Genomic DNA, 16211 nt, shown 5'->3' on the forward strand with positions numbered 1-16211 from the left:
TCACCCTTGTATTCAGCACTTGAAGGACCAAATCAGGACTGCCATGCTGGGGCTTTCCCTCGCTTCTTTATATAAAATCTAAGGGAGATTAAATTTTTGGTGTGAGGTTGCAGCCACCATTTGGCAAAAGGGAGGTGTAACTAGATACTATGGGGAAATAAAGCGAGTTTCCTGAATGAGAACTGAAGACCCAAGCAGCTCATGACAGAGTGCCCCCTGCCCCACGTAGTCAGCTGCCCCCTGTCAGGGGTGGGGGACAGAGAAATTCCTTCACTTTCTCCTTGGGGATCTCAGGGAGGTGCTGGCTTTGCTGTGAAGGGTTGACTTCAGAGTATCAGAAGGGGGGACCTAGGACATGACAACAGTTGACATGACGAGGACTCTTAGACCTCAAAGAGGGGGGCCCCATTACCAGGACAGCCCCTGCCTTCACCCCAATAGACTCCAGGCAGGGCTGGCAAGATGCAGACTGAAACTTGCTCTAATGTCCTCCAGAGGATTCTTGGCACAGACTGATAGGGAGGTCCAGAGCCCTGTAATTTCCTAGAGAAGTGCTCTGTGGTGGTGTCTGTGGCTGGTGGTGTCTGTGGCTCAGTGGGTAGGGCACCGGCCCCATATATCTAGGGTGGCGGGTCCAAACCTGGCCCCGGCCAAAACTGTGACAAAAAATAGCCGGGTGTTGTGGTGGGCACCCGTGGTCCCAGCTACTCCAGAGGCTGAGGCAAGAGAATGGCCTAAGCCCAGGAGTTGGAGGTTGCTGTGAGCTGTGACATCACGGCACCCTACCGAGGGTGATAAGATGAGACTCTGTCTGTAAAAAAACCCCAAAACACTACAGAGGCAGCCTTGGTTAAAGATGAGGAGGTCTCTCCCTGCTGAGGGTGCCACCCCATCTCCTTCTTCCTCCTCCAGGTGCCCGCGTCACCAGCTGTCCTGCTTATACTTTCTCCTATTATCTCTAAGCAAAGTCATCATGCCTCGAGGTCAGAAGAGTAGGGTTCACGCCCAGGAGAGGCGTTCTCAGGCCCGTCAGGAGTCTGCTCAAGCAAAAGCAGCAGCAGCCGAGTCCTCCGTCTCCGCATCTCCTCCTGAAGGTGCCGAGAAGACCTTGGCTATTACTGTGTTCCGCAGCACTTCTGAGAAGCCTAAGAAAGCCACATCTATTGCTACTACTTCTGCAAGCATGATCAGCACTAGATCTAAAGAAGTTTGCAGTGTCCGGCTTGCGAAAAAGAAAATTAAAGCCGAAGCTTCATCTGGCACTAAGAATTCCAGTAGAGATTCTCTAATCAAGAAGATTGGGTTGTTGGAGCAATTCCTGCTCTACAAGTACAAAATGAAGCAGGCCATTACAAAGGAAGACATGCTGAAGGTTATCAACCAGAAGTACAAAGACCAGTTTGATGAGATCCTCAAGAAAGCCTCTGAGCACATCGAGATTATTTTTGCAGTTGATGTGAAGGAAGTCGAGTCAAACCCGGAATCGTATGAGCTCATCAGCAAGCTGCAACTCCCAAACAATGGAAGGATTCGTGGTGGCAGGGGCTTACCGAAGACCGGTCTCCTGATGAATCTCTTAGGTGTGATCTTCATGAAGGGCAACTCTGCTCCTGAGGAAGACATCTGGAAATTCCTAAATATGATGCGAGTATATGCTGGGAGGAAGCACTTCATCTATGGAGAGCCAAGGAAGCTCATCACTCAAGATTTGGTGAGGCTGCAGTACCTGGAGTACCGCCAGATCCCCAACAGTGATCCCGCAGGCTATGAATTCCTGTGGGGTCCCAGAGCCCTTGCTGAAACTACCAAGATGAAAGTCCTGCAATTTCTGGCGAAGGTCAATGATACCATCCCCAGTGCCTTCCCAACCCATTATGAAGAGGCCTTGCGAGATGAAGAAGAAAGAGACCAAGCCGCTGATGAAACCACACCTGAGGCTACTGATGAAGTTACTTTGGTTTGGAGAGGTGAAGAAAAAAAAGCCCGAGCCATTGGTGTCGCTAAGTCTAAGGCTACTGCCAAAACTCGTGCAAGGCGCCTGGCAGTGTCTTACTGATGCTGGCGTCTTTGTTATCATCCAGATAAGAAAATAGAACAGAAAGAAAATAGAATGTTATAATAGCAATTTTCTTGAAAATAGAAAAGTATCCCCAGTAAAATACGTGGGGTAATATAATGGACAGAAAATATTAGAAGAGCATTCCTTGTTTTCCCTATTTCCATTTAGTGTTTCATTTAGTAAAATTAACTGATTTATACTTTGTTTTCCTTAGTATGTTCAAGGAAAAAGTAAATCTTAATAACTTAGACCTTGGGTTTACTGGCTCTTTTATTCACCAAGCATTACTTGAGCATCTGGTCTTTGAAAAGCTTTGTGCTGGTACTGAAGATACCCGAGAAGACTTAGCCCCTGCTCAGCTCATATAACTTTTGAGCTTACCTGCTGCAGTCATCCAAGTAGGATGCTGACCTCTATGACCTAGAGGTCAAGCAAAAAAAAATGAGTGAGGATCAGGGTGCTCCTAGTGAGATCAGTCAGATGGGAACTTCCTGAGTAAGTCAGTTCGAGACTTTGGAAAACAGTGAGTCCTTAGTGGAATGTAATTTTCATTTAAGCTGGTGGACTAATTGAGGTTGTAGAAGTGATGAGTAGCAGCCAAAGCCCCAGATGGTACTCTTCAGAGTTCAGAATTGGGAAATAAAACCCTGCGAGTTAGTCTGTTTGGGCTGCTGTAACTAAATCCCATAGACTGGCTTGGCCTAAACAATGTAAATTTATTTCTCATAGATTTTGAGGCTGGAAAGTCTAATATCAAGGTGCCAACAGATTCTATTTTTGATGATACCTTTCCTGGATTGCAGAAATTCACTTTTTCTATGTGTTTTCACATGGAAGAAGAGAGAAGGAGGGAGGAGAGAGAGGGAGGGAGGGAGAGGGAAGGAGGGAGGGAGAGGGAGGGAGGAGAGAGGTGGGGGAGGAAAGGGAGAGGGGAGAGGGAGGGAGAGCAACGGAGGCGGGGGGGGAGGGAGGGAGGAGGGAGGGAAGTGAGAGGGAGGGAGGAGGGGAGGACAGAGAGAGAGAGAAAGTGCTCCAGTTTCTCTCTTGCTGAAGGAACACTAATCCCACCAGGGGCCCTCACCCTCATAGTATAAACTAAGCCGAATTACCTCTCACAGGCCCTGCCTTCGGATTCCATCCCATTGGGGCTTGGATTTCAGCATATACAATGGGAGCGGGCATATAAATGTTCAGTCTGAAACAGAAAATTGCTCCCACTAGTGACTTTGGCATTGCAGGTAAGCAAGAACCAAGGCTGCACCTGGGCAGGAAGTCAAGGTATCTGTGCACTGATTCCAGTGCAAGTGGGCACGGTTTGGAATTTCATGCACGTGTTCTCTGAGGAGTTTCTGAGAAATGGTGATGATAATCCCTTGAGGCAAGATGCACAGAAACCATTATATTGGTATTTTATTTTCTACCTTGAAATTAGCGGGCTAGATCCTACTGCATTGAAAGAGCATTTTAGTTGTGTGATTTTGAATGTAATTTGGCAAACTCTAAACAAGGGTTAGATTTTGTTTGTTGTGGGTAAAATAAAATGTAAATAAAGATGATTTTGATGGAGGGGCACCTGGGAGACACAGAAGGACTTGTGCCTTCACATCAGTTTTAGGAGCTGGAGTTACATCTAGCTGGGGAAGACAGCCCTACACCCAAGTTAAATAACAGTTGTTCCCACTAGGAAAATTTACATCGTTTTACTTGCTAGGGAGAATTTTTGGCTGATTTGGTGCTCTTTGTAAAAGAAGTATTCGTATTCTCTAACATCTCCTGAATTCAAAAAAATTCCAATCACGGTGGGTGGTGCCGTCTGAGATCAAAATAATAATATTAATAATTGCCATTCTGTAAATATTGGGTAATATTTTCCGGTCATTTTGCCACGTGGTTTATATGTTAATACATACATTCCAACCGTTTTTTAAGAAAGGGTTTACCAAATTCACTTGGCAGATGATGAACTTGGAATCTTCTTAAGTTCATAAGACTGGTAAGTAACAGGCCTGGGACTAGAGCCCTGGCCTGAATTTAGAGCCCACGCTCTTCCTCTGCTCCCACCTGAGTTAAACTTTCTGTCTCCTTAATTCGCTCTTTTCCTCACTGTTCCAAAATACATCTCAAGCAATAAAAAGACACTTGTAACTAAAATACTAAAAGCAGGCCTATAAATGGAAGGTAAATAGGAGAATAAATAAAAACACTGGGAATTGTCTGTGGGCTTTATTTTCCTAGAATCCTGCTGCTCCTAAACCCATTTTACTTGAGAACTAATTCTGCCCAGGAGCTGATATTTTTTCCAGCTTTTACTGCTTCCACCACTACAACACGTTCCCCCTAGAGCTTCCGCACTGTGTACTCCCTCTGGCCACTTTCCCTTCCCCCACCCCCCACCATGTGCTAGGTCATCAATTGTCCTCATATCAGCATTGAGTACATTGGATTCTTGCTTCTCCATTCTTGTGATGCTTTACTAAGAAGAATGTGTTTCAACTCCACCCAGGTTAATACAAAAGATGTCAAGTGTCCATCTTTTTTAGTGGCTGAATAGTATTCCATGGTGTATACCACAGCTTGTTAATCCATTCCCGGATTGGTGGGCATTTAGGTTGTTCCCACAGTTTGTCTATTGTAAATCGAGCTGCGATAGTCTAGTGCAAATGTCGTTATGATAAAACGATTCTTTTTCTTCTGTTAGAAGATGCCCAGTAATGGGACTGCAGGATCAAATGGGAGGTCTAGTTTAAAACAAAGGAGACAGTGAGAAGTAAAAAGTAGGAGAAACTGATCAATAGTTTTTTAAAAATCCAGTAGGGAAGATAACAGTGGTTGTAATCAGCACTGGTTATGGTGTGACTTTCATTTACTGAATGTTTACTACATTCAAAGAGGTTGGTTAAGTTCTTCATACATATTATCATACTCTTTTCAACAGTCTTGCAAAAAGAGGTTCATTTTGCAGATAAAGAGCCCCACACCCAGAGAACTAGGACAGCCTGCTGAGTAGCTGGGACTACAGGCATGAGCCACTACGCCTGAGGAGTTTTTCTATTTTTTTTTTTTTTTTGAGAAAGTGTCTGCAGCTGTCGCCCTGTATAGTTGCTGACTATCACTATGTACATACACGACAGGATTTTAAACAACAGTGATGGCTTCTGTGACTGTTTTTAAGTTTGTCAGTATTCTTTCTGGTCTCATTGAATTAAAACCTTTAAAAGAAAAAACATGTTTAATAAACAATTTCTTCAACCATAGTTTTTAATTCGTGTAGCACGCTTTAAGTGTATTTTTCCCATAATATCACAAATTATTTTCTGTGAGTTATTTCTCCATTAGGGTTAATGTTTCTAGAGTAGTGAGGTAAAATTTTTTTCATATAGACACAATAAATGCATTTCTAAGTGGTTTGCAAACTTTCACACAGAATTAACAATGGCATTGAGATTTTAGCTTGTATCCATAATTACATAGCCTATAGAACAGTGAAAGCATTAGCTTTCCTTAGAAATGTATGATACACCTATAAGGAAACCAGGGATACTTTATATGAGTAAAATAACCCATGCACAATATCACTTATATATATAATTGTTAGAAAATACAATATTTCAAAATATTGATTTCAAAAGTAATAGTACCTAATCTGTGATGGCATCAGGCTTCTCTATGGACACTAGATAATAAAATAGAAATGTCCTTTCTTACAAAGGATGCATATTGTGACTACAAACAGGAGTCCTATCCAAATTCACATGTACAATTGCTTTCACTGCATTAAAAGTGGTTTGTGAAAACGGAAACTTAAACCACAATGTTAAAATACTGCCTTGGGTCTAAGCCACATGTTTTCCATGAACAGAATATTGCTCTTAAAGCAATATTTGATTTTTATTTTTTAGAGACAGAGTCTCACTCTGTCGCCCTCTGTAGAGTATGATGATGTCTCAGCTCACAGCAACCTCCAGCTCTCGGGCTTAGGCGATTCTCTTGCCTCAGCCTCCCAAGAAGCTGGGACTACAGGCACCTGCCACAACGCCCAGCTATTTTTTGTTGCAGTTTGGCTGAGGCCGGGTTCGAATCCCCCACCCTCAGTATATGGGGCCAGCACCCTACTCACTGAGCCACAGACACCACCCAGCAATATTTGAAAATTTAAGAGTTTAGCCTAAGAGTAGTAGCATACCACTTAGTGTAGCTCCCATTACAGTAACATTATTATTTTTTTTTTAAATCAGATGTGACTGTTTCATGATATGGTCCAGTGGTGTATAAAATTTCTTTTAGAGAAACTAGTAATTTCTTTGGACCAATGCATAAAACAGAAGCTAAAATTTCTTCCTTGGACTGCCGTTCGTGTGCTCATACTGGTTAAAATTCTTCTGACCCTCAAAATACTCAATATTTTTGCTTTCTGCAGACAGGGATTTATTCCTTTTGTTACAAGAGTCATTCATTTTTTGAACTTCATTTTATCTGCCATAAGTTCTTCTATGTAACCAGGAGGAAATTTAATTAATGTAGAAAACTAAGAATACTAAGAAAAAGTACATTTCTTAACAAAATATTTAAAATGCTATAGGACACTATTCTTTACAAAATAAAAATATTGCATTGAATATGATGTGGATAAATTAATTCAGATAATCCCAAAAATAAAATTCAAAATTTATTTTTGTAAAATAAAATGACTATACTTGCCTGTGATTGAGTTAAATTTTTAGTCTAATTATTTAGCCTGAAAGTTAAAAAGCATTGAATGGTTAAGATAACAAAAGAAAGGATGAGTTATGGTCTTCTACTTTGTAGACTTTTCTGGTATACTGTGAACATAGCAGAAATGTCAGAATTTAGAATTCCATTAAATTACCTTGCACCATAATTCACCTTAATATGGTGATACTTGAATAATCAAAGGATATTAGAAATCCTCTTTTGGAGAGGCCTCTATCTATAGGATTCAGTAGTATCGGACATATGAATATTCAGCAAATGTTTGAAGATAGGAATTTTAGTTGGCATTATTGTATTGAATCACATTGTCTTGGAAACTGGTTATTCTTACTTGCATGAGATGTCTGTCATTCCTTTTAAACAGAATACCAACTTAAATGGCTTATCACGTTATCTTTCCAAGCCAAATAATAGAACAAAAATCTTCTATGTAGAATAAATAAACATCTTTAAACTTTCATAACAATAAAGACCCATAGACTGTGAGACGTGAACATAAACCATTAAGGTACTAAAAAGTGTCTACACTTTAAGTCCTCTCTTCACCTCGTTGTAGTCTACAAAATCAGGAGTTATGGGTAATGAGAAACACCCAGGCCAAAACTGAGAAAAAATGGTTTTAAAAATTATAGTTCTAGACTATGAGGCCAGTATTCAGGTTAATAAAGTGATTTTTTTTTTTTTTTTGCCCAGGCGGGTGGATTGCTTGAGCTCACGAGATTGAGACCAGCCAGAGCAACAGCAAGACCCTGTCTAAAAATAGCCCAGCATTGTGGCTGGTGCCTGTAGCCCCATCTACTCAAGAGGCTGAGGCAAGAGGATCCCTTGAGCCCAAAAGTGTGAGGTTGCTGTGAACTATGATGCCATTGCACTCTGCCCAGGGTGATAGAGTGAGACTCTGTCTCAAAAAAAAAAAAAGATTTGTTTGCTTGTTTGTTCTTTGAGACACAGTCTCACTCTGTCACCCTGGGTATAGTGTCATAGGTCACAGTAATCTCAAACTCCTGGGCTCACATGATCTTCTTGCCTCAGCCTCCTGAGGAGCTGGGACTACAGGCACATGGCAGAATGCCAGGCTAATTTGCCCATTTTTAGTAGAGACAGGGTCTCACTCTTGTTCCGGATTCATGCTCTTGAGCTCAAGAAATCCATCTGCCTTGGTCTCCCAGAGTGCTAGGATTACGGGCATGAGCCACTGTGCCCAGCCTTAAAAAACTGATGTTAGACGATCTTTCTGTGTGGAGCAGAAGTATGGCTTTATACATTAGTTATACTTTTTGGTTTGTGATATCAAGTTATGAAATTCCCAGAGGATTCTGTTGATGGATGTTACTTTATTTTACTCATTTAAAGTGAATTTTGTAAAATACAAATTATATAAGATACCTCATTTTGTTTCACTGCTTTGCAAGCTTTATTACCATCATAGGAAAGAGTATTTAATTACTAATTATTCTCTAAATTGTTCAGTTAAATGGACATCTGCGACATGTAAAATATTAATACTAAATTAAGACCTTCAAATCCAAATGGTACAAGGCACATAAACTGCTTTGTCCACATTTTGGCAGTGGAAACAATGTCATGATGATGATGAATATAAAAATTCCGAGATTGTTTTGACAACTAAAATGAAAACAGCATGTAAGAATGACTAACATGTACAACTCTTCATATTATTGCTGAGATCTGGGGTAGCAATGCTAATGAGAGATTTGTATTTGTTATTCTATTTGAGGATTATAGTCATTTTAGGATTATTTAAAAGTATTTTTATTTGATTTAACAGTTAATACACTCAATGAAGTATGTAATGCCGTGTTTTAAAACTACCTATTTATTTACTTTTTTTTTTTTTTTTGAGACTCACTTTGTCACTCTTGGTAGAGTGCTGTGCCATCATAGCTCACAGCAATCTCAAACTCCTGGGCTCAAACGATTCTCTTGCCTCAGCCTTCCGAGTACCTGGGACTACAGGCGCCCGCCACAAGACCTGCCTATATTTTAGAGACGAGGTCTCGCTCTGGCTCAGGCTGGTCTCGAACTGGTGAGCTCAGGCAATCCACCCAGCTTGCCCTCCCAGGTGCTGGGATTACAAGCATGAGTCACCACGCCCGGGCCTATTTATTTACTTTGTGTGTGTGTGTGTGTGTGTGCACGCGCGCTTATTAAGTAATGACCTCCATACTGCAGTTTAAGTGGAGTTGGAGTTCAAGTGAATTAAACTACTTCTCTGAGTCTCAGTTTTCTCTTCCATGGAACACAGTCACTATCACACTATTTTTATGAAGACTGAATATGATAATTTAGCAAAGGTACTGCCCTCAAGATAGCTATGGCTGAGATCATGCTATGGATTTGTTAAAACTATGGTCATTTTCCTGTTCCTGAGCACAGAGGATGTATATTTCTCAGCCTTCCACTACACTGTGTTGTGGTCAGAGGAATGCAGGCCAAAGTGCAGAAGTTACATGTGCCACTTTCAAACCCAGTCAAACACCACATGCCCATCTCCAGTTCGTTTTCCCCTCCCATGGTAACAATGAATGAGCCATGTTCCCATTAGTGGAGCTATAATATAGCAGGTCCTCCATCGGCCTGGTTCCATAAGACACTTTTTGAAGCAAAGTTGGTCATAAAAAATAAACATTTTTAATGCTATACAATAAAGTCTTGAAGTTATTTTGATGTGACGGGATAACTTATCATATCCAGAGTAATGGAGTGGCCAATCATCAAATATTATTTTCCTTTGTACTATCTTTTCATGGATGAAGAGAACAAAACCTCATATTTTAATTGGGTTATAATTATTTCTTTATCACAGCCTTACTTTTAAATTTTTTATTATGCAATAACTAAAATATGCAAGAAGATATTAGCAAATACATTAAAAATAAACATTGATTTCAGCTATGAATATGATTGATAAAGGCAGCATTCCAATTCTCCTCCAGGAAACCATCCAGCAGGAGAAAAAAACAACAACGGAAAACAGACTATTTTCTACAAAATTCAGAAGCCAACTACAAGACATTTTTGTGGCATGCTAAAACTGGAAATGAGAGGAAAGGAAAAGGAGAAATTCAAGGATAGATCCCAGCACTAATAACTTTGCTGTGACACAGGAAGGTGCAAACAAAACTATACATCCTTAAGCATGATCATCTTCCCCGAACGTGAGGAACATACTCTGAGGTGGAAAAGCAATATTAGGTACTTTAAAAGCCTTGTGTGAAAATATGTGTTTGAGAGGAGGGACAAAGCAATAGGTGTGTGTGTTGTCTGTCTATGAGCCGGGAGGCCTCATGGTTGATGCGCGTGTGCATGTCATACCTGCCCCACCACCACACAATCAATCCAGTCTGCTTAGAGTAACAGATACGATGGAACCCATGAGATCGTGCAGAGAAATACTGGTAGGAACGGGAAGAAAAGAGAACCTTTCATAGATAGATATATATATATATATATATAATTTTTTTATTAAATCATAAACACATAGATCATGTATATATTAATGCATTATGGGGCACAATGGGCTGATTTCATATAGAATTAGGAATGCTTACATCACACTGGTTAATACATACCTCTTCTCATTTACTTAATTGATGTGTTAAGACATTTATGCTCTATACTAATAGATCCAACATGTACCCTTCCTTGCATTATGCACCGTAGGTGTGATCCCACCATTCACCCTCCCTCGACCTGACCTCCCCCTCCCCTCCCATCCCCCCATCCTTCCTTCACCTTGGGCCATAGTTGTGATCTATTCTTCATATGAAAGTGTGAGTGATTGTAAATTGGTTTCATAATAATATTGAGTACATTGGACATTTTTTATTCCATTATTGAGATACTTTACTAAGTAGGGTAAGTTCCAACTCCATCCATGTAAACGTAAAAGAGGTAAAGTCTCCATCTTTTTTTAAGGCTGGTTCTGTTGTGAAACTCGATCACTGAAGAACATCTCTGCCTTGACTTTCCCAAATACAGGAATCTTTTGCAAACAGGCAGTTCAAGGAAGTCACATTTTTCTTTTTCTTTTCTTTTCTTTTTTTTTTTTTTTTTGAGATAGAATCTCAAGCTGCTCACAGCAACCTCCAACTCTTGGGCTCAAGCGATCCTCCTGCCTCAGTTTTTCTATTTTTAGTAGAGACAGAGTCTCACTTTTGCTTAGGCTGGTCTCAAACTCATGAAATCAAGCTACGCGCCTGCTTCAGCCTCCCAGAGTGCTAAGATTACAGGTGTGAGCCACAGCGCCTGGCTCAAAGACACATTTTTCAAAAAGTTATCATTGAAAGAAAATTAATGCAGTAGCTACATAAAGACACTATTAGAATATAAAATCATGAATGTCACCACTCATTAACTTAAGAAAAACATCCGCAAGAAATATGTTACGGTAATCAGAAATGAAATGTGATCAAATATTTTGTGATAAATGTTTAAGAAAATTCGGCTTTTTGACTGAAGAACCAAGGCAAAAATAAATGAACTCAGGGAAGAGAAGACAAGAAAACAGTATGTGATGAAAATTAAGATAGTAGAATTGAAAAAAGAATCAGTAGAATCAATGAATCAGTCACAGAAAAGAAGATGGTTTTTAGGACAGAAGCACAAAAAGGAACATTGAGGACATGTATGACAAAAGAGAACATTATAAAATGGAAACCTATGCCAACCTAAGCTAGGTTTGAATATGACTCTTACATAGCTAAGTGATAAGTTCATTTTTGGCAGTGAGTGGTTTTACGTAACCAAATATGCCATTCAATACTGGAATACATAAATCGACAATTTGGAGGTTGTGCACCTAGGATCAAACTAGAATGAGCTTAGAATTCACTTGCTTTTTGTTATTGATATTCACATATCCCTGTAATTTGGTATTTTTATTTTATTAAATAGATATCATATGGAAGTAGGTGTATGATTTTAAATAAGTACTTAAAATAGATATAGATGCTTTATTTTTAGTGCAAAGGCCTCTTTGTTACATTTCCTCTTTTGCTTGGCTCTCCTCCACTTTTATTCTTCTCCCTCCCTCCAAATCAGTACATACCCACTTCTCTGCCTTGAAAATGACTTATATATGGGTGGCGCCTGTGGCCCCATATACCGAAGGTGGCGGATTCAAACCCGGTCCCGGCCAAACTGCAACAAAAAAACAGTGGGGCGTTGTGGTGGGCACCTATGGTCACAGCTACTTGGGAGGCTGAGGCAAGAGAATCGCCTAAGCCCAAGAGCTGGAGGTTGCTGTGAGCTGTGATGTTGTAGCACTCTACTGAGAGTGACAAAGTTAGACTCTGTCTCTGAGGGAAGGAAGGAAGGAAGGAAGGAAGGAGGGAGGGAGGGAGGGAGAGAAGGAAGGAAGGAAGGAGGGAAAAAAGGAAGTAAGGAAGGAGGGAAGGAAGGAGGGAGGGAGGGAAGTAAGGAAGGAAGGAGGGAAAAAAGGAAGGACGGAAGGAAGGAAGAAAGAAAAAATGACAATCTACATGCAATCTACATCCTTACATGTCCAATATACAGAGATAAACGTACCTATGTATATAGGGATGATTTATTTTTGTCACTCTTGGTCTTATAGAGATGGTGTCACACTGTACACATGTGCCTACAACATGATTTTCTTTTTTTTTTTTTTTTTGTAGAGACAGAGTCTCACTGTACCGCCCTTGGGTAGAGTGCCGAGGCATCACAGGGCTCACAGCAACCTCCAACTCCTGGGCTTAAGCGATTCTCTTGCCTCAGCCTCCGGAGTAGCTGGGACTACAGGCGCCCGCCACAACGCCCGGCTATTTTTTGGTTGCAGTTTGGCCGGGGCTGGGTTTGAACCCGCCACCCTCGGCATATGGGGCCGGCGCCCTACTCACTGAGCCACAGGCGCCGCCCTACAACATGATTTTCTCACTCAATAATACCTCATGAAAAGCGCACAACTCAGGGCAGCGCCTTGACTCAAAGCAGGTTCAAACCCAGCCTTGGCAAAAAATAAAACTGAAAAAAAAAAAATGCGCCCAACTCAATTAAGTGCTAATTCATTCTTTTAAATAGCAATATAATGACTAATGGTATGGATGTGCCATACTTAATCCTGATATTTTCCTAATGACATAGGTTTCCTTTGTTTCTAGTTTTTGTTTTGTTTTTCCATAAAAATGTTGCAGCAATAAACATTTGCATGCCTTTGTCTTCAGATACTTTTATTTCTACGGGTTGGATTTCGAGGAGTGGGCATGTGTATTTTTCATTTTAATGTATGCTAGCAAGTTGTTTTCAAAGGGCTTTAATACATCACAGTTTTACTACCAATTATGAGCGTACGTCTTTCCTCAGCCACCATCAACAATAGTGAGTATTGATGTTTTTAATTTTAACCATGCTAATAGGTAGAGTGGAATTTCATTGTTACTTTAATTGGCACTTTCCTGACTATTGGTGAATTTCAGTATTTTTTCATATGTCTGTTGGCTTTTTGGAATTGCGTCTTGGTGAAATGTCTATTTTTATATTTTTCCATTAGATTGCATGCCTTTTTCTGCTCAATTTGTTGTAACATTTGCTATTTTATAGAAATTAACCAGTTGTTAATTGCATTACATTTTCTTTTTAGTTCTAATACTTGTGAATCACCTTGACATATGAAATATTTTGATGCACTTGATTTTTTAAAAACATTTTTATCTTTTCGATAAAAGATTTTTGATAAAAAATAAAAGATAAAAAGATAAAAAGATTTTTGCTTTCAGTCGTGGTTAAAATTGATGAAAACTTTCTCTGTTACTGCTTTTCAGATGAGATATTCAAGATTTTTTTAAGGATGTTTTTGTTTTATTTTCACACTTAAATTTATCATCCCTCTGGAATCCATATTCATTTATGATGTGAGAAGGAAGCACACTTTTATTTTCTTCCAGATGTATTGTAGATTATGTCTCCACTAGTTGTGAATATCCATGTTTTTGAACACCTAATTTAACTACTAGTGTGTTACATATCTTCTTAAGTAATAACAGGGTAGATTTCTATGTTCTCTATCTTGTTCTGCTCTGTCCTGTCAGCACTGTGAAAACATTATCTAATGAATGCCTATCTCGATTCCTGTTAAGAGATACCCAGTTGCTAAGTAAATAGAGAAGGTCCTCAAGCTCAGGAAGAAGAAACGTCTGTCCTAAACACAGTAGAAAATTATACATGTATAAACTGATAATAGCAATCTTTTACCAGTGGCTATATTATACCTTGGGTCTAATCAAATAGCATAAAACGACATCTTCTCTTTGGCACTTTTGGAAAATCTCCCCTTTTTTTTTCTTCCGATGAAAAGGGACACAACTCAGCTGGCTGGATACTTTTGGATATTTACTTTTGTATAAGAAATGCCAGATTGACTTGAAATCATTGACTTTAGATAATGTCCCGTTGATGTCTGTAATGACGAGTTCCTCCTAACTCTTCTTTATCATAATTTTCAGGTCTATTTTCTGACATTTATTCTTCTGTATGAGGAAATTATCATGCTCTTTTGCTCCTGGTTCTCCCGATGTACATTCAAACCAAAGGTGTAAGGATGAGGGTGAAAGGCTAGATCATTTTCTTATTTTCTTGATTTGCATCCCAGTAGGATCCAATCTTTTCTTATTCCTGATTGCCTGTAAATTCTATCACCCAGTATCATGGCCATAGAGGGAAAAAGGATGAAATTTAGATTTTTATTTATTTATTTATTTATTTTTATTTTATTTTATTTTGAGACAGAGCCTCAAGCTGTCCCCCTGGGTAGACCTGGGTGGAGTACTGTGGCATCACAGCTCACAGCAAACTCCAACTCCTGGGCTCAAGTGATTCTCCTGCCTCCACCTCACAAGTAGCTGGGACTACAGGCACAAGCCACAACGACCGGCTATTTTTCGGTTGCAGCCGTCATTGTTGTTTGGCAGACCGGGTTGGATTCGAACCCGCCAGCTCAGGTGTATGTGGCTAGCGCCTTAGCTGCTTGAGCCACAGGTGCTGAGCCTTAAGTTTTATTGTTAAGTGCTTCCTTCACAAATCTCTATTTTTACATCTGAAACATTTATATGCTTTTCAAAGTTTATTAATTATTTACTGTATCTCATTCTCCTAAGAAAATATCCAACTGAATGTGTGATATTAATAGCATGAATTGTATTTCGTTATTCCTTTCTTCCCCTCCCCTATCTTCCAATCTCTCTTTTGTTCATTTTCTAATATAAATTTCCCTAATTTGGTTAGATATTTTCTTTCCTAAAAATGTTTGTAATTTGTTTATTTATCTTCTTATTTTCTTTCTCGTTGTCCATCACTATCATTAGACTACCTCCTAGGTAAATTTCCTTGTGAAGTTATCTAAGAAAGAACGGAATGTTCAGAGAATAAATTAATGAAGACCCATATGCCAGTCATCCAAAACAGTGATTTCTTAATATTTTCTACACACTTTTTATCAAATGGTTGTCACATTGATTTTCAGTTATTGAAAAATACTATAGTGTACTCTTTTGCAACTAGTCATATAGCAAACACATTGTCCTAGATTATCGTTTTGTTGGTTTTCCAGTTGGTGGTGTCTTTGATACAGAGAATTTTCTTTTTTGTATGGTAGTCAAATTGATCTACATTTTGACTTAAAGTTTGTGCTTTTTTGTATCTTGTTTAGAAAATACTGTCGTATTTTGAAGTCATAAGCTATTATATATTTCTTCCCATTAACAATGTAAAAGACTTTCTTTTTTTGCATTTGGGCCATTAAATCATGTAAAATTTAGTTTTGTATATTATGTGAGGTAGAAATATAACTTTTCTTCCATTCATAAAATTAATGGTTTCAGCTCCATTAATCAATAATTTCTTCGATGATTTACTGCCGCTGAACTGTGTACATGAACATAGTTAAAATAGTAAATTTTGTATTATTTATATTTTATCAAGAGGAAAAAACCCTAAATGCACATAATCATGGCCAATCTATGTAAGGGCTGTCTAAACCCTGCTGAATCATATAATTTTTTATGTATACATATTTATATTCATACATATAATATACTTTCTCCATCAATGTCAAAGTCAATTTGTTTAATTATTTTCAGATGTTTTTACACTGAATTTTTTATTTATGTCTAGTCAATAATTCTATAAACATACAAAGGAAAATACATAACATATGAAAATTATGTGCAAAATGAGATAAATTGCCTTTATTTTATTTTATTTTAATTTTGAAATCATAGCTGTGTACATTAGTGAAATCAAAAGGTACAATGTGCTGGTTTCATATACAATCTGAAATATTCTCATCAAACTGTTCAACGTAGCCTTCATGGCATTTTCTTAGTTATTGTATGTAAACATTTGTATTCTGACTTTAGTAAGTTTCGCCTGTACCCATTTTAAG

At 39.0% G+C, this 16211-nt stretch overlaps 1 protein-coding gene across 1 annotated transcript; it reads left to right on the forward strand.

Moving 5' to 3' along the window:
* Positions 1-856: 856 nt before the first annotated feature.
* On the forward strand, positions 857-2056 carry LOC128576728 (melanoma-associated antigen B5-like). The gene has a single exon (XM_053578973.1). It carries the CDS (start codon positions 857-859, stop codon positions 2054-2056), a length of 1200 nt encoding a protein of 399 aa, XP_053434948.1.
* The last annotated feature ends 14155 nt before the right edge of the window (positions 2057-16211 follow it).

Source organism: Nycticebus coucang, chromosome X (assembly GCF_027406575.1).
Source record: "Nycticebus coucang isolate mNycCou1 chromosome X, mNycCou1.pri, whole genome shotgun sequence".
In the NCBI taxonomy this organism is placed as follows: Eukaryota; Metazoa; Chordata; class Mammalia; order Primates; family Lorisidae; genus Nycticebus; species Nycticebus coucang.